Source organism: Aphelocoma coerulescens, chromosome 5 (genome assembly GCF_041296385.1).
Source record: "Aphelocoma coerulescens isolate FSJ_1873_10779 chromosome 5, UR_Acoe_1.0, whole genome shotgun sequence".
In the NCBI taxonomy this organism is placed as follows: Eukaryota; Metazoa; Chordata; class Aves; order Passeriformes; family Corvidae; genus Aphelocoma; species Aphelocoma coerulescens.
The window spans coordinates 51,295,211-51,319,014 of NC_091019.1; the positions used below are offsets into that span (position 1 = coordinate 51,295,211).

General features: G+C 37.5%; 1 protein-coding gene across 12 annotated transcripts in view; it reads left to right on the plus strand.

The window, feature by feature from the left end:
- The window catches only part of DGLUCY (D-glutamate cyclase), a 47,989-nt gene extending 24,212 nt beyond the window's left edge, over positions 1-23,777 (plus strand). For 9 of the 12 annotated variants that reach the window (XM_069018081.1, XM_069018080.1, XM_069018077.1 and 6 more), the window contains 11 exons: positions 1,017-1,170; positions 1,836-2,034; positions 3,645-3,795; positions 5,221-5,343; positions 7,570-7,761; positions 9,761-10,021; positions 10,506-10,605; positions 12,225-12,373; positions 17,150-17,269; positions 18,047-18,198; positions 20,655-21,245. In XM_069018081.1, the coding sequence (XP_068874182.1) occupies positions 1,017-1,170; positions 1,836-2,034; positions 3,645-3,795; positions 5,221-5,343; positions 7,570-7,761; positions 9,761-10,021; positions 10,506-10,605; positions 12,225-12,373; positions 17,150-17,269; positions 18,047-18,198; positions 20,655-20,882 (1,829 nt within the window). In that variant the 3' untranslated portion in view covers positions 20,883-21,245. Of the gene's footprint in view, positions 1-1,016; positions 1,171-1,835; positions 2,035-3,644; positions 3,796-5,220; positions 5,344-7,569; positions 7,762-9,760; positions 10,022-10,505; positions 10,606-12,224; positions 12,374-17,149; positions 17,270-18,046; positions 18,199-20,654; positions 21,246-23,380 lie in introns of those variants that run through there. The other 3 variants (XM_069018085.1, XM_069018087.1, XM_069018086.1) reach the window with 3 other exon arrangements.
- The last annotated feature ends 27 nt before the right edge of the window (positions 23,778-23,804 follow it).

Sequence of the window (23,804 nt, forward strand, 5' to 3'; positions counted from 1 at the left end):
CTTTGAAGGAAGCTTATTGATTTCAACTAAATTATTGCCTCTTTGATGACAGACTACTGCAGTATTTAAGAAAGTGAGTGCTTCTGTGCAGCCTCCTACTCGCCTGCCTGATATCAGACAGTAATAACTCTTCAAGAGAGTATCAGTACAGAATTTAGGGACTGTTAATTGCTGGGTTTATACACCCCAGACCAGTTGCACTCCAAATTTCCCCTCCTTATTTGAACAGCTGATATTTCCATGCAGGAAAATTTAAATGGCATTGGTATTAACTACTACTGTTAAGAAAATAAATGCTAAATAAATGAATGGGACCTTTCTTCAGTGGTACTCATTCCAAAAATATCAATGTCTTTAGAAGCTATTTCATGGTAATAGTCAACAACCTTTTAAATCAAAGCTGTTTCCAAGTGAAGAAAGTGTAGCAGTTCTGTTTATGTTAGGTGGTTTTTTTTAAATTAGAAATAGTGGAAATTACTGAGATTCAGTGGACAGTCAAGAGTTTATTCCTGACCTGTAATCATATCTGTTTAATTGCAGCCCACATTAAAATTCCCTAGCCAAGAAATTTTAAAGAATGTTCTATGAACAACAAGATACCAGGAATTTATATCTTGGTGTTGTGAAAAATAAATGTGATAGTGTGGTATGTGATAGCCTTTCTTTGGCTCTGGGTTAACATTTGCAAATTAAGTATTTTCCTACAGAACACTAATTTCCCAGGTTAGACAAGAAATTATGTTTATATATAAATTCACAGAAAGGTTTAATAATTATGGTGTCTTCATATTCTGCTACTACCCATGTCTGCCAACTGTTTTAGCCATGAATGACTTCACAGGTAGAGTGGGCCCAGCTATGATTTTTAAGACACTTCAGGAGGTTTAATCTAATTACAGAGTTCTGAATCAAAAATTTCCTTTGGACCATCCAAAGAAATTTATACAGAAAAGTTATTGTTTCACAAACAAAAAGCTGAATTAATAACCAGTCATTACTACCTTCCACAATTTAAGGCTATAAACAGGCCAATGTTGTGATTTTGCACAAGTCCCTGGCTGATGACTTTGAGAAATTCTGCTATGCAAACGATGGACCCTTGCCACTGCTGCACAGAAGTCAACCAGGTGATTGGAAATGTCCTTCCCTGAGTAGTGATTCTGATATCAGGTAACTACAGACTATTTCTGCTGGTCAATATTCTGCAGTGAATGCTAGTGGTGATTAGGAGGGTTTCAGGAAACAGCCTGCTTACACTGTTGAACATTTTGAACAAGGTTCTTTTCTTGGAATTATACCTCTGTGTGAAAACCATGTATGTAACAGCCTGATCATCTTGTTCTTGAGAAACATGTTATGATAATTGTCACTATTACAAGTATTTCTCTAATCCAAAGGCAAAATCTTGTGTAATTTTTCAAATATTTTGCAGTCTGAGCCTGCAGAATTCAGTATTAGTGTTTTATATTTCTTTTCTTTACTAGAAACATGGTCATGATGTCTGCATGATACTTGCAGAGTCTCTGAAATTTGAAAGATGTACTCCTGTAGTAAACACTAAAAACGTGGCTTAAACCAGCTTCCTATTTTTTGAAAGCCAGAGGCTAGATACACATAAGGGGCCTTTACCTATAAAACTGAAAAAATTCTGTGTTTGCCAGCTTGGTTTTGTGCAGAATAAGGTGTTCTGGGGGTTTTGCCTGTGTTTGTTTCGTTATTACTCAGAAAAAAAATGGCTGTATCTTGTGGTTTCACACTGGGTTTATGTCAATTCAACCAATGCACCTTGTTTTCAAAAAATGTGATAAAGCTGTGATAACTTCTTATTTCACTAGAACTGACTGCCTACAGTACAGAAAATATGAGCATGGAGCTTGTACTGGATCACTGAAAAGCCTTAAGGAGTATTCTGAACAACTCAAGGACATGGTGACTTTTTATTTAGGCTGCAGCTTCTCTTTTGAAAAAGCAGTCCAAAAAGCTGGCATTCCTATAAGAAACGCTGAGCAAAAATGTAATGTAAGCATGTACAAAGTAAGTATATGCACACACATAGTCTTTATTGTAATTTTGCCTGTGAGTTTTGCCTGTATTCACATTAGGTGCATATACCTATTGTTCAAATCAGAACCGTTTTTCTCTACCTACATAGTAACTTAAGGCATGTGCTAGTGCTGAGAGCATCAAAGTCCAGAGTAAAATATTCCCAGCCTCATTTCAGTGCAAGGCCAGTCTTCTTTTTTTATTCATTTTTCGTGACAAAGCTTTCCCCATTTCCTGTGGCAGCCATTTCATTTGGATTCTTTCTGGTTTGCCCTCTCAGTGTCACCCAGTGATCCATGCACTGTTCTGACCATGCCTTTACGTGTGTCCTGCTCTCCATACCAGCTCCTTCTTGCAGTTGGAATATTCCTTTTATAAACCATGACCATAGCAGTTTCCTCTGCGTGACAGCCACATTTTGGATTTTTCCTGTGACAGTAGAGCCTTTAAACTGCACATTTGCTGCAAACCCAGGCCTCTGGGACAGAAGATGTTCCCAAAGACTTGGGGGTGTCTACCATAGCACTGAAAATTATGACTGTGCTCAGAAAGTTTATGGTGTAGATTTTAATGTTAACAGAAGTCTTAGTGTAATTCTGGCTCCAGTAAGTAAACCCCTTAGTACTAAGAACATTAAAGTACATATCTGCATACCTTTTTCCGTTAGTTCAGATGTTGTGCTACTAGAGGAAGGCTATTGTTGTTTTCAGTGTTACTCTTACACAATCTGTGCTATGCTCCTGGTGAAAATGAAGGTGCAAATGTATCTCATATGTGAGTCCTTCTACCAAGCCTAAAGAAAAAGTAGAACTATGTATCTGCTTAGCATTTCAGAATTAGGAAAAATTTTATAGTTTATAGCACATTAATGCTGTGAAGAACTGCACAGTTTGTTTCTTCAGTGATGGGTGTGATTATTATTATCATTATAAAGGCTTTAAATGAGCATTTTCTAGACAGCTCTAGCTCTCTGCATGTCTTGTTTATGTTCAACTGTAACTCAGATACCAGACTTTTTTTTTCTAAAAAGCTGACCTGCTAAATAGAAATTTCTAAATAGAAAAGGTGCTTCAGCCTCCCAGTTGGTGAGGATTATTAATTCCAGAGCCTTTGTAGAGGCATGAAAGATTTTGTATGTATGGAACTGGCATGCTGCTTCTGTACAAGTGGGTACTGCCATCAGCAGCAGCTCACCCAGGCGTGTTACAGGGCACTGTGTTCAAGTACAGAGGGTAGATTCAGTCCAAGAAGATTTGCAGCTGTGCAATAATCTTCTATTAGCGTTTTCATTTTCTGTAGAGGTAACACACCATTGTTTTCTGATAATATTCAACATATACTGAGCTCACCTTGTTGTGTGCACAGAAACAAGAAATGCATGATGTTGAAAATTTTAGTGATCTATACGATGAAGCTAAATGATGGACTCTTAAAGGAAAAAAATGCGGGATCCTAAGAAATTTTTTCAAAAGGATTCAAAATGAACGTTAGAATGCCTTTCTAAACTCAAGTACAGCACAAAGATTTAAATTCATTTATTCTAATATTTTAGAAGTAGTATTCTGTATTCCTGCTAACACTGGATTCTTTTGAACTGCCAGACATCTGTGCCTTGCTACAGCGTTTCTGTGTTTCACTGCAACTTAGTAGTCACAATGAGACCTATTCCTGAAAGCAAGTTGGAAGCAGCTGTGCTAGCAACATGTGAATTAAAAGAAGCCCATGGAGCACCAATTCACATAGGTGACCCTGGTCAGTGCTTTTCATTTTTCACTCTTCATACACCTGACTATGTATAAAAGTGAAGGGGGAAAGCATGGGAAGTGGTAGGACTAAAATACCTGTACCACTAAATCTATTATGTTTTAATCCTTTCTGATGGTCACAAACCTGAATATAAAAGGAAAAAGAAAGAAGAAAAAAAAAAAGAAAAAACAAGGTGTTGAGTAATCTGAACACACAGATTTCTTAGATAAAAGATAGTTGTTGGATGTAGGTAAGTTATATGTCAGGGGTGGTTTTGGTAAAAAAAGTGTAATCACATTTTTCTGAAATGTATGCAGGTTCATTTATATGTGAATACTTTCTTGCTGTCAGAGATTCCAGTGACAGGGTGGCAATGACTGACAGCATGGGGAGAAGTATGTGTGGATGTGTTTCGTGTCTTAGTGGTTGAATGTGAAAGTAAATACTGCATTATTTTTAAAAATACTGAGATGGCATACAATGAGCATAACACCTAAGACAGAATGAATAGAAATATGACAAGATTTTTTTTAAAATCTAGTTTGACCAAAACTGGAAAAAAAAAAGACAGGAGGCTGTGTGGAAAAGAGCAAAACCAAACAAACACCTGTAATATGAAGATATATAGGAATAATTCCCCCCTGCTGTCAGAAGTTTGGTAGTCATGGGCTGCATACGTGGAAAGGGCATGGAAGGAGATGTCTTTGGTTAAAACAACACTCCAGTAATGTATTTGAGTAACATATCTGAGTACTTAAGTCTGAGGAACTAGTAATAAGTCATTACTAAAGAGTAAATTATTATATATACAAATTACATAAATTAATTCCAGAAAAGATAGTGGTACATTTAAACACCTGAAGAATTTAAAACCAAGGGAAGATAGCGAGTACTTAGAATGACCCAGATTATTACAAGTAGGTGTTGGAATGAAATAAAAGACAATTTAGTGAAAGGCAGCTAAGAGTGAGATGTATTTGTCTAAGGCAGAGAGGAAAAGAGAGATTGATCATTTTTCTAGCTAAAGAATATAGGAAGTTAAAGCAGTAGAAAATGTGTTCTAGAAAGAACTCATTTTGCATTGCAATCATTCATTCTTGTTTGCCAGTGCTACGAATATAATTCTTCTGTTGATCCAGAGGATTTATATTATCTTGGAAACTCAGCATAAATGTCTAGCTTGTATTTTGTTGCAGAAATAAGGTAAATACATTTTTATTGGTGTTGTCAAGTACAAAAAGGGAAATCAAGTCAGCTCAGGCTCTGAGAATATGCTCTCAAAGGCAAACTAAATGTTCCACTTTAGGCAGACTTGACACTCTTGCACTCTGAAGTCAGTGTCATTGAATGATGTTTGGGGTCCACCCCCCAGCTTTGCAGTATTACTGCTTAATTAGAATCACTCATGATTTAATTTTTGATCAATTCCAGGTCTGCTGGGAATACAAGATCTTTCTAAACCAGATTATGGAGATCCAGTTCACCTTCACCCTGGTGATATTCCAGTGTTTTGGGCCTGTGGAGTAACAGGAGTAGAAGCAATTATCAACTGCAGTATGTGCTGCTTGGAGACTCTTTTAAAATTATCTTTCAATCTCTTTTCTCTCTCTCTTTTTTATTTTGCTTTTTTAAAAGCAGACTGGATGAGTTGGCTGATTAGCAGGCTTGATTTTAGGGTAAGATAAAAAACACCCCAACCAAACAACAAAAAAGCCTTTGGAAGGACAGTTTTTGTTGTGAAATACAGCTCTACTTTAAAGAAAATTCCTGCTGAAATTTCACCACTTTTGAGTGAGTATTTTAAAGGTTTAAATCTACAGCTCTGGCAACATCAAAACATCTTTTTAAGCATTGTAAAAAACAAGAAGTTTAAAGGCATTCATTTTTAAGCTTCTTTCTTTTGAAATATTATTTTGTACTACATTAAAGCAATAGCAAAGGAAAAAAGAAAAAAAAAAAAGAAAGAAAAAAATAAAGAGAAGCCAGAAATCATTCCAAAATGTTGTCAAGAGCTAGAAAATTGATTGACGTGGAAAAGAGTTCTTAAGTATCTCATGGAGAATGTTGAGCTTTTCGTTTTTTCCAAAATTAAGTAAATGTGACACACTTTACATAAATGAAACTTTCTCCTCTGCACAGAGTGTTTCTGCACTGTGTGCAGTCATTTATGGAGGCATGAGCACAAAGGGCAAGAAAATGCAACAAAACCATAGTAACGGTATTATATACTTCTCTAAGTCACTAGAGTGGAATGAAATACTGCATTTTCATTCTTACTGAAAAAGAAGCTTAACAATCATAGGCAATATAATTGGGAGAGCCTTGGGAGGCCATCTGCTTTGTCCTTCTCTCCTTGCAGGATCTTCATGGTTTCTTAGAGATGTTTGTCTGAACTTCTCTCAACACCTGCTCTAAATATGTTCAGCTTTAACAGAAGAGACTTCTTTTTCTTTCTTACATCCAATCTCTTTTCTCCAGTCCCAAATCTGTGCTGAAAATCCTGCTCTTTCCTGTATTCTTCAGCAAACCTATTTATCTTCCTCATGCATCCTTGTTGTAGGGAAAAGAGAGAAAAAAATGGCAGATGTCTCTCCAACCTGTTGCCCAAAGTGACTGTCTATCCTGCCCTTGCCTGGAACTGACTTTCACTCTTGTTTATTTCTCCATTTTCTATATTATAACCAGTTGTCATTAGTGCCTTCCAGGAAATTTTTGACAGTTTTTATTTTGCTGTGCTACTTTCTCAGCTAGGTAGTTAAAAGTCTGCCATACTGTCAGTACCCATACTTTAGGTGAATCTGCTAGCTTGTCACAAAAAATTGTCTGCTCACAGGGTTCAATGAGGTCTAGTAAACCTTAACAACCATGTTCCCCAGGTGCTTTAAATTGCTAGCCATCGAGTCCCAGCAGATACAGCTCAAACCAATTACATATATACTTAGTAAAGAAATATCTTTATTTTCACCCTCCCAACCAAGTGAAGATTTGCTTGTTTAAGTATATCAGTTGAGATTTACCTAACCATGTACCAATTTTGCCAAATCAAGTATTACCTAGATCCAGACTTCTGGAATCAGTATAAAGACAGGAAATATTTTCAGCTTAGGGAGCTACTATGCTGTCAGGTATAAAGTAGCTTATTTTTCTCCAGGGTTTTAGAGGCTACTCATATTTCTTTTGCTAAGGCTTACTGGTCCCCTTTTGTCATTACTCTTTGCCAGTTTACAGTGGTTGTGGTTTAGCCCCAGTCAGCAGGACTGGGGAGAAAATTGGAAGGGTAAAAGCTGGAAAATGCATGGGTTGAGATAAAGAGAGTTTCGTAGGGAAAGCAAAAGCCATGCATTCAAAGAGAGCAAAACAGGGAATTAATTCACTGCTTCCCATGGGCAGGCAGGTGTTTTGCCATCTCCAGGGCAGCAGGGCCCTGTCACATGTAATGGTGACTTGGGAAGATAAACACCATCATGACAGACCTTTTGGGAGGGCACCAGAGTTCTGTTCTTAGATTGCCTCAAGTTTAGACCAAAGAGAACATTGGGGAAAAAACTCAACTACCCATGTGAGCTTTTTAAAAGTGAAAACATTTTCAGATGTACAGGCATATATTTCTTTCTCAAAGTGTATTAATTACTGCAGTGTAATTTAAAATATAACCTATTTTTATAAGTGTCATCAGTCAGGGACTCTGTTGTTATATGAAGTAGCTTTTCGAAATTTTACCATCCTGATAATTCATTATTTAATAATAACATTTAACTGAAGCTTTTTCACTCATTTTAGGTGCTCCATTAGCTTTTACTCATTCTCCTGGCTGCATGTTCATTACCGACCTGAAGAATGACAATGTCAGATCCTTAGGAGGAGTCCCACAGGTCCACTGCATCTCTCAAGATCCTCTGCATTTCAGTATTGTGTCAGCAGAAGCAGCACAGAAGATAAAGACTCTAGAGACTCTAATTGGAATAGATCCAGGTATAAACAAAAACTGTCTCCCTTTAATGCATTCGTTGTGGGGTAGATACCACCTAACCTGCCTACATATTTAAAATTCAAGAACACAGTAAGAATCTAAAGGTGGTTTTACGAATTCTTTGTGGAATGCAGTGAGTTTATATAACTAGGTCTTATATTTTCTGTTAGTGTAGTTAATATCAGAGTCTGGCCCAAACCATTCATTGTGGGTAGTGGAGTATCTGATCTTGATGACTGTATGCTCTCAAACATCACAGGAGCACTGATGTTTACAGCAGACTGGAGAGTCCCCAGGGAGTAAGAACTGTTACAGAATAAAACTGAAATTGGTATGTAAAGTACAGGGCACCTCAGCTTGCTGGTAACAGCTACATGGGTGTTCGCTGTAGAGTAAATAGCACATTTCTTTACATATATTCACGACTACTGTGCTCTTACCAGAAAATTCTAGTAGTTGCATGTGTTTTTCAAACACTGCTCTCTGAAGGGTGGAATTATCTTAATTTCTGCTGACATATCTATCAGTGACCATGTCACCACAGAAGGTAGTGGCTGGTTGTGTAGGTAGGGCTGCCTGTGTGTACAAGGAAGAGAGGGAAGCAAAGGCAAACTGAGTAGTGCAACCATTCCTAAAATACACACTGAGTTAGTCCCCTCTGGCTACTGTAAAGTCTGAGCTCAGTGTGCCATAAATTTTCTGAAATCCTCTGTAGGCAGTAGTGGAAAACAGCTTACGCCCAGCACTCCCAAGCTCCGGGTTTGGGCTGTGTGCATACATTTGGGTCTGTTTATTTTTACTCACAAGGCCTCTCCTTTCCCACTCTCTGGAGTTGGCTTGGCACAGTGCCACGCTCTGCAGAAATACAGGACCTAACTTAAGAGTTAGCTCATTTTATTGCTAAAGGAGAGTACAGTACTTTGTGTCAGTCAGTATACCCCGCTTCTCAGAGACTTATATTCTGCTTATGCTAAGTTTTGTTCTGAACATTTTTCTCTATCCATTATCTGTGTATTGCCTGTGTGTTATTTAGGAGGAACAGAGGGATAAATGCCAAAGGGGAAACTGAGGACAAAAAGAGGAAAATGTGGGGATGAGGGGAGAGAGAAGGATGAAGATGTGAGGAGATTGGAAAACAGCAATGAAGACTTATCTCTATGAGCCCATCATGCTGGTATTCATGCTTTTCTTGAGTGCTAGCAAATCGAAAGAACTGAGCTGTGAACTTTTTTCCAAGTGACAGGGAAGGGACATGGGATAGGAAGTGTTTGAACAATGAAAGCCATACACAGAAAACAGTGTTGCCTATTTAGGGACTGACCCATGAGAAGAGACTTCTGTTAATATTCACCTGTTTCTCAAGGTCTGATAACATGGTTCTCTACTACATGAAGTGTTACAAGAACTTCTAGTAGTCCCCTGGATACCACTGTATTCATTGAGTTTAAGAAGTCCCCAGGTAACTTACAATGTCTCTGAAGCCTCACTTCTGAGGTTAATCATTTCATTAAGTGACATTATTTGGGAATTAGCTCTTCTCGAAGTGGATGGTGTTAAATAGAGACAAAGGAGCAGCTTACACATCTGAGGTCTGCATTAGAACTAAGGTGTGGGATGTTGAGTTGCCGTCTAGCTTCAGTAGCTAAACCTGGTCTAGCAAGACTGTCAAAGGAAAGCAGAGGGCCAAAGGAAAGGAAACAATATGCAATAAGCTCTCAGAAAAAGCTATTTGCACTCATACCTAGAAATGCTAGTTATAATAATTTTCAAAATTGGACATTCTTAACCTGTAAGAACAGCCCATTATCTTCATTACTCATATCCTACATCTTCTTAGGTTTCCTGAGGAAATTACCCCAATTCCTGCCTTGACCAGAAGTTTTTCCTCTCTTTTTTTTAACCCATTTTATGTCACTAAAGTATATACTTTCACCCAGAGGGAACTTCGACAGGAGAGTGATACACACAAGTGTACCGCTCTCTTTGAAACCACTTGTCTAGGAGAGCGGGGCATCGTGCACCTGCAGCGCCAGGGGGAGCTGCTGGCGGCCTGCCTGGCCCTGTCCCACGCTGGCTCCGTGCTGATAACAACGGGATTTCCCACCCACTGCACCCACGAGCCGCCCGAGGAGAACGACGGCCCCCCGGGGGCCCTTGCCATCGCAGCTATGCTGCAGGCCTTGGAGAAGCAGGTTGCCATAGTTACAGATCAGCGAGCCATGGATCTGAATAAAAAGGTTATGGAAGAAGCTGTTCAACTAGGTAAGAGACACGGGTTTTTTCAGTTTTTATCTTTCTAATTTGAGCCAAGGTTTGCTTCAGTTTTAATGTGTCACTTAGTACAGGAGTTTTTTTTCCCCAGAGAATGAATCAGAATTCATCCTCGAACCTCTGCTCAGCATTGCTATGATGACATTTTGTTAAACCTAGCTGGCATCAAGTTAATGTGTACATATCTGGGTACTGATTCTGGATGAGTTGCTTGGGATAAATTCTGGATGTCTGTTCTTATTCTTGTAGACCTGTTTTCTACCTCAAGGTCCCATTTAATAGCATTTACGTTGAAACAAGTTTAAATTAAAATAAGGATATAGGGAGATCATCAAGAATTGTATGAAGTTCTTGATTTTAATTCTTACTGTTCTAGCAATTTTGCTTTCTTTTTTTTTTTTTTTAATTCACTCAAACACACATCAAACAAAAGGAAAAGTATTTAGTATCTGAATTTCATTTTGCTTTCCTGTAGGAATCCTGAAGAAACCCATCCCTCTACTGAGTTATCAAAGGGAAAATGCTGATTCAGCTTTAATGTTTTTGTGTGAGAATGGGAATCCTGGAAGACCTAGGTACGTATTCAGTTTCTGAGAATGGGTCACACCTCTACTGTGCAAAATTAAAATAAAAATAAGGACCATGGTCTGAGAAGGCACAACGGCTACAAGTAAATCCTTAAGACTTGGAATGAGCAGAACAAACTTTGAAGCCAAATGCTGTTATTGGACCACACACAGAGTACAGAATTCCACATTATTCTGCAATTATGCACTTCTGGGGTACAAAAAGGAAACAATTCTTCATATACCAATAGCTCTTTTCCTTCAAAAAATTTCTAAAAGTTTTTCAGCTGTTATTCTGGAAATATATATACACACACTATATATTATTTTACCAATTTTTAAATCAGTGAGAAGATCAAAAAGTATTATATCAAAATCAGTGAAAGAGCTAAGAAAAGAGCTTTGGAGTGTGTTCATTTTCTAGCTCTAGTATGACAACTGGGGAATATGACCTGACTTAATAAAGTCTTGTGTGTTTGTAATGGTGTGATTAGGGTTAATGCACTGGAGAATTTGCTAAGTAGCTGTTTGCTCATTTCATTACTTAGCAGGCAACTTAAATTTCCTTGAAGTAGGCATACATTGCTCATTTTTATTCATCTTTCCTCGTAAAGTATTTTAATGTAGTTGCCTTCAGTTTGTATTCTTTAATAAAAAGGTCTTTCACCCTGGTATTTGCTTCATTAGCTTATTCAATTCCCATTTCTTTCCACAGGTTAGTGTGTACTGTAATAGTATGCATGATACTGTTTTCATTTTTTGTGTATTGTTTTAAAAATGTCTTTTATATCTAGCCTTAATAAAAGTACAGGCAGATTCTATTTAAATTGGTCTCTTAGTCCCAAAAAGCTGAATTAATTTTTTAGGTAGACAACTAACCTGCTGAAGGTCTCTGGAATCACTGTAGATACCCACCCACAAGAACATTAAGTAATTCAGCAGAGTTAGTAATCTCTTGACAGTAAAATTGGAGAAACAGAAGCAAAATAACTTAATTCTAACATACAGTGGCAGAACTGAGTACTAAAATTCTACTTAAAATGTAGGAGAGCCGCAGCACATCTGCCTGCTTTCATAACCAACAAAATAGCCATACACTTAAAAAATAAATCCCCCAAATCTAAAGACCCAAACCCAAACATTGCCTAACTAGAAAGAGTTGAATATTTGTCAAGCAATGTACTTTAAGCAGAAAATATATTTGCGCTAACAAGGATTTAGATGATCATGAATTTTCCACTTTTTTGTTTTCTTTGAATACACTTGCAGAGTGCAAGTGCATTAATATTTTACAAGATACCACCTGCTTTAATGTGGAACAGAGGCAGGCCAGATGGCTGACCCAAACGATTGCTGGCTAGGAGGATTGCATGAACTTCTCCATTTCTTGATAGCAAATGTGGTTTGGGGGAGCTGCACTAAAGCTATTAAAAAAAACCTGAACTAACCTTTGAATAAAACCCCCATAGAGAACTACATTCAGAAATAACAAAACAGTATCCAAGTTTTACCTTGAATCCCAAATGGTCAAGAAGTAGAACCAAGCACAAGCAGCCAACAGAAGAATTTTCATGTGAAAATCACAGCTTTGACTTTTCCCCTCTGTTTTTTCATTCACCTCTAACCAGATTTGATCACCTGGTAGCAATAGAGCGTGCTGGGATGGCTGCTGATGGCAATTATTACAATGCCAGGAAAGTTAACATTAAACATCTTGTGGATCCCATAGATGAACTATTTTTAGCTGCACAAACCATTCCAGGGGTCACAACAACAGGTAAGTGTGAGTTTGTGTGATTTCTCAGAAGCAAGAGAAGCACAAAACAGGACCTCTTAGTGGTAGTGAAGGGGAGCAGGAGGCAGGTGCTGAGTAGCTGCTTTCAGGCTACAGCCATTTGTTGGTTGAATTTGAAGAGACCATTGCTGGAGAAAAATGCAAGTTTCTATGAAAGGATTCTCACAGGCAAAAAAAAAAAAAAAAGTTGATTTCAAAGTTATTTAAGGGAAAAAAAGCAAGACCAGGTGTATTACCTGTACATAAGTGTATGTACATACACTCTAAGTGGAGTTTTTAATAGTGAATCCATTCTGTATTTTATGTGTTAAAGGCAGCATAGAAAGTAAATGGTTATTGGATGGTAACATTACTTATTAAAGTATTGGGTTTATGATTGTTACACCTAAGTTAAATCAGCAATCTGGATAGAATCTTTGTTTATATTGTCTTTAGCAGTACATCCCTTTAAGCAGGAATTACATACTTGCATCTATTATAATAGTGCCTTCTCTAACAAAATATGTGTGTACAGTAAGAATCCTTAAAGGAGTGCCTTGTCCTTCCCACCAAAACAACATTGCCCTTTGCTAGTCCCTCTAACAAGAATGCTTTTGTCAACATGCTGCTCCTCTCTTTAGGCAATAAACCTTTTTTTCTTGAAAACTTATTCATATCTGGTTTTGAAAAAATATGCCATAGACCATTGTACAACATCCTTGTACAATCAAATGCTTCCTGCTACCATGTGTGGCCCCAAATGAGAGTTTTGGAGATATATAATCTCTATAAATATTAAAATTAAATTGGAAATAAGTACCCAGGCCAGACTGCCACATCAGAACATGTCTGCTAATTTAGCTTTTTTTCTTCTTATAGTGCTGTGGACTTGCTTCTAAGTGTTACCAAAAGTATGGGAACTTTGGCTTCTCGGTTTCATTGTTTTTTCAAATGTTTCCACAATTTAGAGAGCTTCTGCAGAGTTAATTCATGGTCTGATTTCACTGTATTGGTATCATTTAAAAGCTGTGTAGCAGAGGACTTCACTGATTTTTTTATTATTGTAAAATTTGCAATACTTTGTATTTAGATTTAATTCAGTTTTTTTCGTATTCATAAGAAATACCTTCCAACATTCAAAAGGAAGCACTCTAGATGGCACTGTCTTGGCAATCTCAACAAAGATTGACTGATTAAGTATAGGAAAAGCTCTGTTTTGTAAAGATGTCTGGCAAAATGCCTCAGAGCTTTATCTGCTGCTGTTAGTTTCAACTCTTGTCCCTGATTTTAGGTTGTTGATACAAGAACTTGATCTCTCCAGCTACTTACATAACATCACAACCTGATTCCTTTAGTAAAAATACCCTAATCTCTTCAAATATCTCCCTCAGCAGCTCAAGGTATATTATTCATTTGCTGGAGTTAGGAATGTTCTGCCAGCTGAGAATTTGAATCTATTCAGCAGAATGTAGTTTCAAACATTCTCTGAATATTCAAATATTCTACAAATTGTAATTAATAAAAAATACCACAGGCTTGTGAAAAAGAAGAAAAGCAGTTATTCAGATTCACTATGTCTCAGTGCTGTGAACTTTCTCTAAAGAGATATCTGCATAGAAAATAGTTTAACAAGTCGGAGGCTTCAAAGGACAATGAAGGAATCTGCTCTCATCTCCCACAGCATTTGTGTATGTGGGTATTCTGCTCTGGGGAACTAATTGAGTATCTATAGAAAAAAAATGTAATTGTTTCTTACACTGTCTGTTACCTAGTTAACATTTCTTGTTTTGCTTATCACACTAATTTTTTGTGTCTGTTTTTTGTAATTGGGCAGCAATTTCTTGGGTTGGCTGTTGGGTTTTTCAATGCGTTTCTGCAAAGCTTAGTTTAACTTAGCCACTGGGCTGTGGCCTTTGTGTCTTGTCCCATTACTGATAGCAGTGTATTGCTACTGATGAGGATAAATTTTTTTCTGGTGGGGCTATCTTCAACTTTCTTTATGGTAAGTAGGAATTTGTAGGCATATGACTGGTTCCAAAATAAATGCAAACATTGTACATCATTAGGGTGGAGTACTCGAATAGCCTTATGGGCTAGAATACTAGAAAGATCAAGTTTTCAGCCTACAGAAGTTCTTTATATAGTATGCTCCGTGGCAAGAGCCACTGTGTCAGTAGGTGGAGAGGGGAAATGTTAGAGCATTTGTTACATGCTGATTAATTGCTGTCAAGTTCCATTTAAAACAAGATCTGTGTTTTAAAAAAAATATGATCTGGTAGTTTGACCACAGGCAAAGCATGAGCAATGCCTACAATTGTATGGGTACTGACATCCTAAAAACTCAGGGAGTAAGGAGCAGCCTTGAGGAATTCACAGAGTAAGAAAACATGAAAGGCTGAGTTTGGAAGGGACTAATCTTCCACATAAGACTGAAATGAAAGATTAGGAGATGTACTGGAACCACATATTACTTTTTTCAGCTGTCATACAATTGACATAGCTATATGCTATTTATATAGGAGCTAATTAAAAGCTTTCCAAAGTACTGCATGAAAAAATGGGGTCACACATTTCCCTTTCATAAAGATTTTTAGCACAGAAGACTGGCATCTCCTGCATATTTCATGAATGTAGTTTCAGAAAACAATGTAGTCAGTGGGAACATGCATGGAAGATCCAGCAGAACTATTTTTCCTTTGCCTGGAAAGCAATTGGGCCTTTAGAAGAGGATGTATCTTGCCTATTTTCAGACATCTATATTTGAGATGTTTGCCTTGGGGTGAGATGAACTGAATGTGTGAAGGGAGTGTTTCTTTCTGCTGACTTTAAAAGCAGTGTAACTGACTGGCTCATGTGTGGATGGCTGTGTTTGCACAGGTGAATTTCACTCTGGAGGTCTACAGTAAAAGAGTTCTCTGGCAATGTGTGGAGGAAGAAGAAAACAGATGGGACAGGAGACTTTTCAGTGGGGTGTTCTTTTCCTCCCAGTGTCACACAAATGGGATACATCCACAGCAGTAGATCTCCTAATTGTGCTGCCATCCTGGTGACAGGACTCCCACAAAGACAAGAAAAGCAAAGCAGGACTGACAGAAAAAGCCCTGAGCAGTGGATACCTTTCAGTTAAAGAAACTGTTGGTTATCTTCATGGGACAAGAAATTCATCTTAGCCTTTTAAAAGAATATTAGGAGCAAAACTTTTGAGCATAAGAAAAATCAGAACATTGTGTGCAATTCTTACAAAGCAGAACTTCCATATTTATATATGAGGATAGAAGCACCAGGATCGAATCAATACCTGTTTGAAAAGTACTACCAATGAACAGATTTTTGAAAGCACCATTAACTCCCAATGGTGAAATAAATGTGAGCAGATTATTAAAGATAAAAAAGAGTAGCTGTTCCATGGCAAATCCTTTTATGTAAGCTATGTGTCACTCAGTTATGCCCCACTTGACTGGATAGACTTAAGGAATCAAATAAAAAATTGCTGCTGTGAAATAACTTTCCATTGCACTTAAAGAAGAAATTTGCTACAGACACGAGATATTTATGCAGTAACTAAAAGTGTTAAATTTACCAGTTTTCAGGGCTGAAGTGTAAATTATAAATATTGTAATTTCTCTCCTGTAACACATGCTATGCATTAGAGCACAGTCATATTTCAAATTCAAATCTGATACATCACAGCGAGGACTTGGAGCTCTTCACTGTTCTGTTTCACAGACATTGTCTAGGACTTTTCTGTAAAATCTTCAAATTGAAGACAATGCCATTCAGACTAACAGATGAAAGAGAAATTTTAGTTTCCAACTAAATAGATGAAATTTTTTAGTATGTTTTTAATATATTGATGAGAGACTAGAGGTGCTATCCAGCTTTTATGTAAACTGGTAGTTTATATGTTACCCTCATCTCCAGGTCCCTAAATGACATCTGACAACTTTATGTCCTAAATATAGGGTTGCCCAGAATTTTTCTGAAATTACATAGATCCTACTAATTTCACTAAAATCACTAAGACAAATACACAGTATTTCTATTTGTGCAACAAAAATCAAGGCCCCACATCCAGTACATAAGAGCACTTTAAAAAATAAAGACTAGCTATCATTTTGGTAAATGACTGTGGAAAATGAAAACAGTAATAGTACACAGGGCTGGGCTCTGTGTACTGCGGCACATTAGTGATCTGTATCAAACAGATGGGCAGTGCAGTCAGGCCTACTTCTGCCCAAATCCTTATGTATATTTCTGCTTGTCTTTCTGCAATAGTTATTATTTCTATTCTGGTTTTTTTTAATTAAAGCTTGTAACAAGCCAAAGTTTTCTATGCTTGCTGTATTATAGAATTGCTAGCTAATTTCTCAGGTTTATTTGGGTTTAATTTTCTATCTTCTCTCTCTGTTTGTGCTGATGTACTTGTGATAATGCAGTACGTAGAACGCTTACATAAGTCCTTCCATAAGCAAAGTTTATTCTCTTAATTCTGTCTGCAGTTCACAACCACTTGATAGTTTTGATCTCTTTTGTATGCATGCAATGTACAGTGTACATTGCTTGTATAAACCTAGAGGCTGGCATGTAATAGATGATGCTTTCAGCTATTTCATTCACAGTCTTCTGTTTTTAGGCACTGTGGATGAAAACGGATAAACCATCTCATATGGAGCTGTGAACTGTCACAGCAACCGTGGGGAAGACACTGGATGCCTTCTAGAGGGATTGTCAGTTATATGCTGTGTTCATATGCATTTTGTCTTCTTCTCTTTTATAAAGGTGTTGGAGATGGAGGAAATGAATTAGGAATGGGCAAAGTAAAAGATGCTGTAAAGAAGCACATAAAAAATGGAGATGTTATAGCTTGTGATGTTGAAGCTGATTTTACTGTTGTAGCTGGTAAGGGATTTTTGGTGGGGTGGGAGAGTAGCTGGTGTTTGAGAATAGAACTGACAAGGAAACATTTGTCTTTTCCCTGGCAAACTAATCTATCTCAGTATTATGTACATTTTCTGAAGAGTTAAGCACCTGTTGCTTCAGAAGAACTGACTGAAAATTGAGAATGTTCAATGAACAAAGTGTATTTAATTGGAAATAGGGCAAATCCTGAGTATTCTTGAAAAATCACACATCATATAAAATCACAGAACCATAGAATCCATCCAAAAATGGCTTGGGTTTGAATGAACTTTGAAGATCATCCAGTTCCTACTCGTCCTGCCATGGGCAGGAAACCTTTCACTAGACCAGGTTACTCAATAACAAAAATCAATAAGGAAGACTGCAGAAATGATCTGTGTGGGAAATAAAATGTCTGTGCACATACAAATTTTCAGTATAATTGATAAACTTCTGTGAGTGTGCTCATATCAGGCATAAATTAGTCATATTGCTCCTTTACAAAGAGATAAGTTCTTTCAATAATCACTCAAGGACAAATGTACATTCTTAATATTCAACTAAATTTGAATGTTACAGTTAAAATTCTCTTATACACCAGCATGAAATAAAATTCACAGTGAGAGAGAGGTGTTCAGCAAGGACCAACTTGTGAACTGGATGGTCCACATTGTTCTTGGGCTCAGATTTCTCTGTTCCTAACCCAGGTGGCTCTGACGCCCTCTGGACACTAAGCAGCCAATTTTTGCAGTGTGGTTTCAGTGTCACTCTTTGCAGGGGTCTCTAACTGGGGTGGGTACGCCATTGCCTGTGCTCTGTCTGTGCTGCGCTCCTGTGAGATCCACGACCGCTACCTGCGCAGAGCCGTCGGCTTTCCACGTGCACCGAGCAAGAGGCTCTGGCTGCCGGCACTTCCGTCCGTCACCAAGGTAATTCCTGTGCACGAGGGGCTGAGACTTGCTCATGACACATAGATGGAAGTGGCCACCAGCTGCTGAATCCTGCCTAGTCCAGTTCAATACCTTACCTTCACAAGGTGTCTTGGTTTAAAAGACAGGTGTCTGCTAAGGAAGGCAGGAGCCTCCCTTGGAATGGAAAATGTAACCCCCTTCCCTCCAAATTATTATAATTTTGAAATTAAGGGGCTTTCAGGCAGTTATATGAGAAATAGGAGTAACAGTTCTTTACTAGTATATATAACAAGGCCATAATACAGAAATACTGGCTTAACCTGACAGAGTCAGGATATGACCTGACACCCTGTCAGGCAGGGTGGTGGTAGCAGTCTGATTAAGGGGTGGCTGCAGTCCTCTTTGAAGTGGCAGATACGGTTCTGTAGAAGCAGTGATCCTGTAGAAGGGTCTGGTCTTCCTCTGAAGGTCCAGTGGTGGTTATATAGCTCTTGTCCTCTGGGAATCCAGTAGGTGAGGGCTCATTGTGGTGTTCCACACCTCAGAGTATATCCAGGTAGGAATGCTTGGTTCCTCCCTCTGGGTGGAGCATCTCACAATGGGATGATGTAATTTTAGGAGTCATGCAGTGAGGCTGGATGGCCCATTAACAGAAGATATCCCCCGGAGAGAGTTATCAGGGATGTGTCTGCAAGAGACAAAGAACCCTGCCCCACCTGGTTTTAAGAGATGGTGATAGAATACATACTTTTGGTTACATCTTACACTGTAACCTAAGACACAAGGTCTTTAGGGACTTTTGGGGATTCCTTGTGAAGAAGCAGCCACACTGTACTTAGACTGTTCCACAAAGGATTCAAAACAGGTTGGAAATAAAAAGCCTCCAATATGAATGTATTCATGTCTTCTAACTTCAAGCAGAAGACAGTGCTACAATTTTATGGGCAATACAAGAAATCCCTGTATTGAGATACAGTGATTAAAATTCCCTGTTTGCTTCCTTAGCATCATTCATGATTTTATAACTCTCTGTTTTAGTGTCCTTTAGATGTCTGCTTCCAAAATCAAGTCACAGTTCTTATGGAGTAGCCACTCCATACTTCTGATCTTGGTACCGTACTTCTGATCTTTCTACCTTTCTGGAACCTTTCTACAATTAGTTTTGAATGTTTCTAAATTAAAGTTGGAGAAAAACTTGTACATGAATATTTTTAAATGTGTTTTGACTAATGCAGCTCTGTACAGTGTGATATTCTGGGAATGCAAAGGTTTCAGACTGAGAAAAAGTAAAATAACTGAGAGGGGTGAGAAATGACTGTGATCTGTGCTCATCCTGCTAAGCACGTGCCTCTATTTTTAACTTGGCAGTGGTTAAAAAAAAATCTGTCTATATATACACACACACACACTTAATGATTAAATAAGGTTTGTTCCACGTATTTGCAATAACTTAGGAACTTCAAAATTCAGCTTTATTGGCAGAGTGCCTCTATAGAGATTTGGACAAAAGCATTAAGTTTGTGACCTCCAAGAATGCTAAGCAAAATGCAATCCATCTACCATAGAAACTGTCCAAAACAAAGAAGCTTTTCTCCTGAGATGACAGCACATTCTGCATGAAATTCCAACAAAGCACCTTTTAAGTATTTTAGAGTAGATCTCAACATTTTTTTTTAGTTCTTGCTATCTTAGTTTTTTATCCAGAGGTCGTAAAACTGAAACTGATACCAACACTTGGCACAGACATATAGTTTAACAAAGCTTATATGGCCCTTTTTAGCACAGTCTTTTCATAAAATAGATTAATTACTTTTCAGTTTTCACTGTTTTTTTCCAGTGGCATCTACTGGTTTTTGACCTTTAAATTAATGCATCCTAAAATTACTATGATCAAAATTCCTGGTAATGAGATAGTGTAATTAAATGTCATACTGTGTACAGGAAAACCTTCTTGTTTTTGTTTTACTAAGCTATACAGCTGGGAATACTAATGAGCCAATAATGGGCTCCTGAAAGTGCCATACAAAAATCTGTTGAGATAAAATTAATGGAAACAGTTTTCTGGAGGAGAGAAAATGACTAAATGTCTGACAAGAAAATATTATATCTTTAATTATAAATCACACAACAGTGAACAATGCAGAAGATTGAATACATTAGTATTCACATACTCCATTAGTATAAAAAAATCAGACCATTTACGTTTATATGGCTACTTTCTGCAAAATTCATCTTCATTTAATGGTATAATAATTGCCCTAGTGAGATAAAGAGCAGCACCACACAGATCCATCTCGGTGTTTATAGTTGTGTTTGTAATTGAAAAGAGGACATTTGAAGGAGTGCCTAAGCAGCAGACACCTTTCTTATAATGTGCTTTATTTTTCTTCAAAAAATGGCACTTCCATGAATGCTGTAGGTCATAATTACTAAGTGAAGACTTCCCCTGAAACACCAACATTATTTCCCTGCAGGCTCTTGTTCAAGCAGTGTCAGGGTTACGCTGCCAAACCCCAGAACTGTGGAGCTCTCCCTTCCCACTGAAGAGCAAACTAAGATTGTTCTGTGCTCATGGATCAGCCTTTACACACATCTTAGCGACAGATGCTGCAAAGCATTTGTTCCGTGGCGAGAACTGCAGGAGCAAGAAACAATTGGACCTAAACAATCTTTGCTTACCTTTACCTTTGCTTACCTACTAATTTGATTATGGTACTGTCTTGGCTTTTCAGATGTTTGTAGTGTTGTTGTATCAAAGTGACTGTAATAAAATTAATTCATTCGTACTTATCCAAATGTAGCTAATGCTAAACATCTTACAGTCAACTCTGCATTTCATTGCATCTCACAATCAGGTTAATATATCGATCATTTGTTCTTTTACTGAACTCTTCATTAATGGCAGCGTATTAACTGTATAGTTTGGTTTGGTTTTTTAATGATGACCTCTAAGAATATGAACTATATTATAAATATATGAAAGTGTGATGTATTTTTAGTATGCTTTATTACCTTTGTCATTCATAAGGAAGTTGTTCCCTTGAATAAAGCACAAACGAATAAGATATTTTTCTATTATTTTGATTATTTTTTCTGGTTACTCCACTCCCAACATAATTATTTACTAAAGAGAGAACTGTGGTCCAATTGCAGCACTGTACAGCTAAGGAAGTGTGCTGTACATTGTATTTGCTTATTAGAAATGGAAACAGTAGCATTTGATGACAAACTATGGTTTATCAGGCATAGTTATGTAGTATTAAGCAAGCAAACTTTTTAACCTCATATAAGCAGATCAGAGAGCTCTAATATGTAAATACGTAGCAGAAACCATTCATTTTAGAGATTACATTTTGTGTATCCAATTTGGGCATCTCTTTTGCTACACAGGAGATCGCCTTTGTCCTTATGCATTTAGATACACTCAGTGCTAAGAGAAACCTCTGTCGTGCAGAAAGATCAGTTGTATATTTGCTTTCATATATATGAACATTCATATGATATAAACTGATGTATATTTATAATTTTATAAATTACAAAGTATCAAATTTCATGCTACTAATGTATCCTGATAATTTCCTTAAATAGATGCGCCACTACTGACACCATGTAACTATGCATATTTCTCCTGTAGTAGAAAACCAGGCCCTCATTTAATTTTGTTGCAGCTAAGAACTAGGATGTTTTACCAGGAAATAAAAGACAGATCTTTAGAAAGTGCATTCAGAAAGCAAGTTACAAAATTAAACTGAATTGATCATACAGGGCATGCTTTGCTTCATTCAGAAATGATTACGTTTTGGCCATGTACTCTATTATGTAAAATACAACCATATTGTGTCTAAATTCAGATCTACAGCTACTGTATTCTTTGTGGTTTAGAAGTGTTCCTGGAAAAAGTCCAAACATTTGATAAGAGAAGAATAGATATTTTAACGTTATAATTTTTTTTCATGATTCATTTGTGTCCAGGAGATAAAGAACTTTGCTGGAGTTTATTGTGTGGTAATGTCAAACAAGAAATGTTAAAACCTAGCGAACTCTTTGTCAAGGACACTGGTAGGACTGTTCCAGTAGCAATTTCCATGCAAGTAGAAATGGCCCAGTAGACAAAAAACCAGAAAAGGCATTCCTAGCAAAGAAAGGGAGGAAAAGATAGGTACGTGAGCGTTGCAAGGTCGTACTTAACTTATCACTGGGTTGGTGTAGGGGAAGCTAGGATTTTTGTTTTCTTGGATTTTTATTAACAGAATTCAAGAAATAAATTCTCACTATAGTAAATGCTAAAAAAATAGAGTTTTACTGTGTACATTTCATAGCAAATGAAAAGCAGAGCCATTGATGGCAGACATGCATCCACTTGAAACCAGATCTTCAAATTTCACTGTTCCCGGTGTTTTTTTCAGAGCTCATTTTATTCCATCTTTTCATCCCACAATGCTAACTGGCCCATAGCTCACAAAAAAGCATTTTATTCCCTCTGTGTACTTTTACAGCTCAACTTGGAACATGCTTTGTTATCTGCTTATATTAGTTAAGCAAGAAAATAACTGTAGTTCTAAACAAAGTATATGCTATTTCAGAGCATGCCAAGGAAGCACAATTTCTGAGGTTGTTTTGTCCCCACTTCTTCCCTAAGCAACCAAAATTCTCATAAAATCAATAAGAAAAAGGGAAGAGAGGGCCAAAGGCATGTAGAGATCAGAGAAGCTGCAGAAAAGTGAGTGTGCAGCCTATTCAGGTGCTCTCTATAGCCTTTTTTCCTGGTGCATCCTCTTTCCCTTCTGTTCTTTTCTTTTAAAATGCAGCTGCAGCCAGCTGCCTTGCTGGGGAAACCACAGATGGATTTTTGAGATACTTTGGGTGGAGGTTCCTCTGATTCTGATTTGTGCAATATAGGAACTTGAAACCAGGCAAAAAATGATAGATGTTTCTGAATTGACACTAATGTTCTGTTTGAGGGAGTGTGGAGAACAACAATATTCAGTAATTAAATAGCAGTCAAGAGTATAAACCATCTGACACTCCCTGAGCTCCAGATGCTAAACATATTCTTTGGGACAAGACAGTACTTGCAAGTTGATGGCAAAATAAATATGGAGAATATGGTCAGTCTCTCCCAGAATTAAAATAAAGATCTTGATGACTGCTCTTGTCTGATTCAGAATTTTAATTATACTCCATTTCTTTGTTTTTTAAGGAAGAAAAGCTTCTGAAAACACTTGTGCAGCTCGGGGTCCGCAGTGGCAAAACTGCCAGTCTAGAGATGGAAGTGGACGGGCTGCCCTTCTACAACACCCATTCGCTTATGATTGAAAAGCTGCTGCAAGAAGCACAGCAGTGACTGCCCCTAATGATTTCTGCATCAAGAGTTGTTCCGATGTCATTTCTGTATTCTTGAGGCTCTCACAAGGTGTAAAAGATCAGAAAAAGATGATTTTTCATCTCTGGTGTCTGGACCACACACAGCCTTTCATTGTTATCCTTACATCTCTGTGTAACAAGAAGAGGGTATCATCACAGTGACTTGGTCTACCTTTCTTTTCTGTAATTTTAAAATGGAGAATGAATATTAAATGATTTATAATAAGAGTTGATCCAGCTTTTACAAAGAAACCATGCAA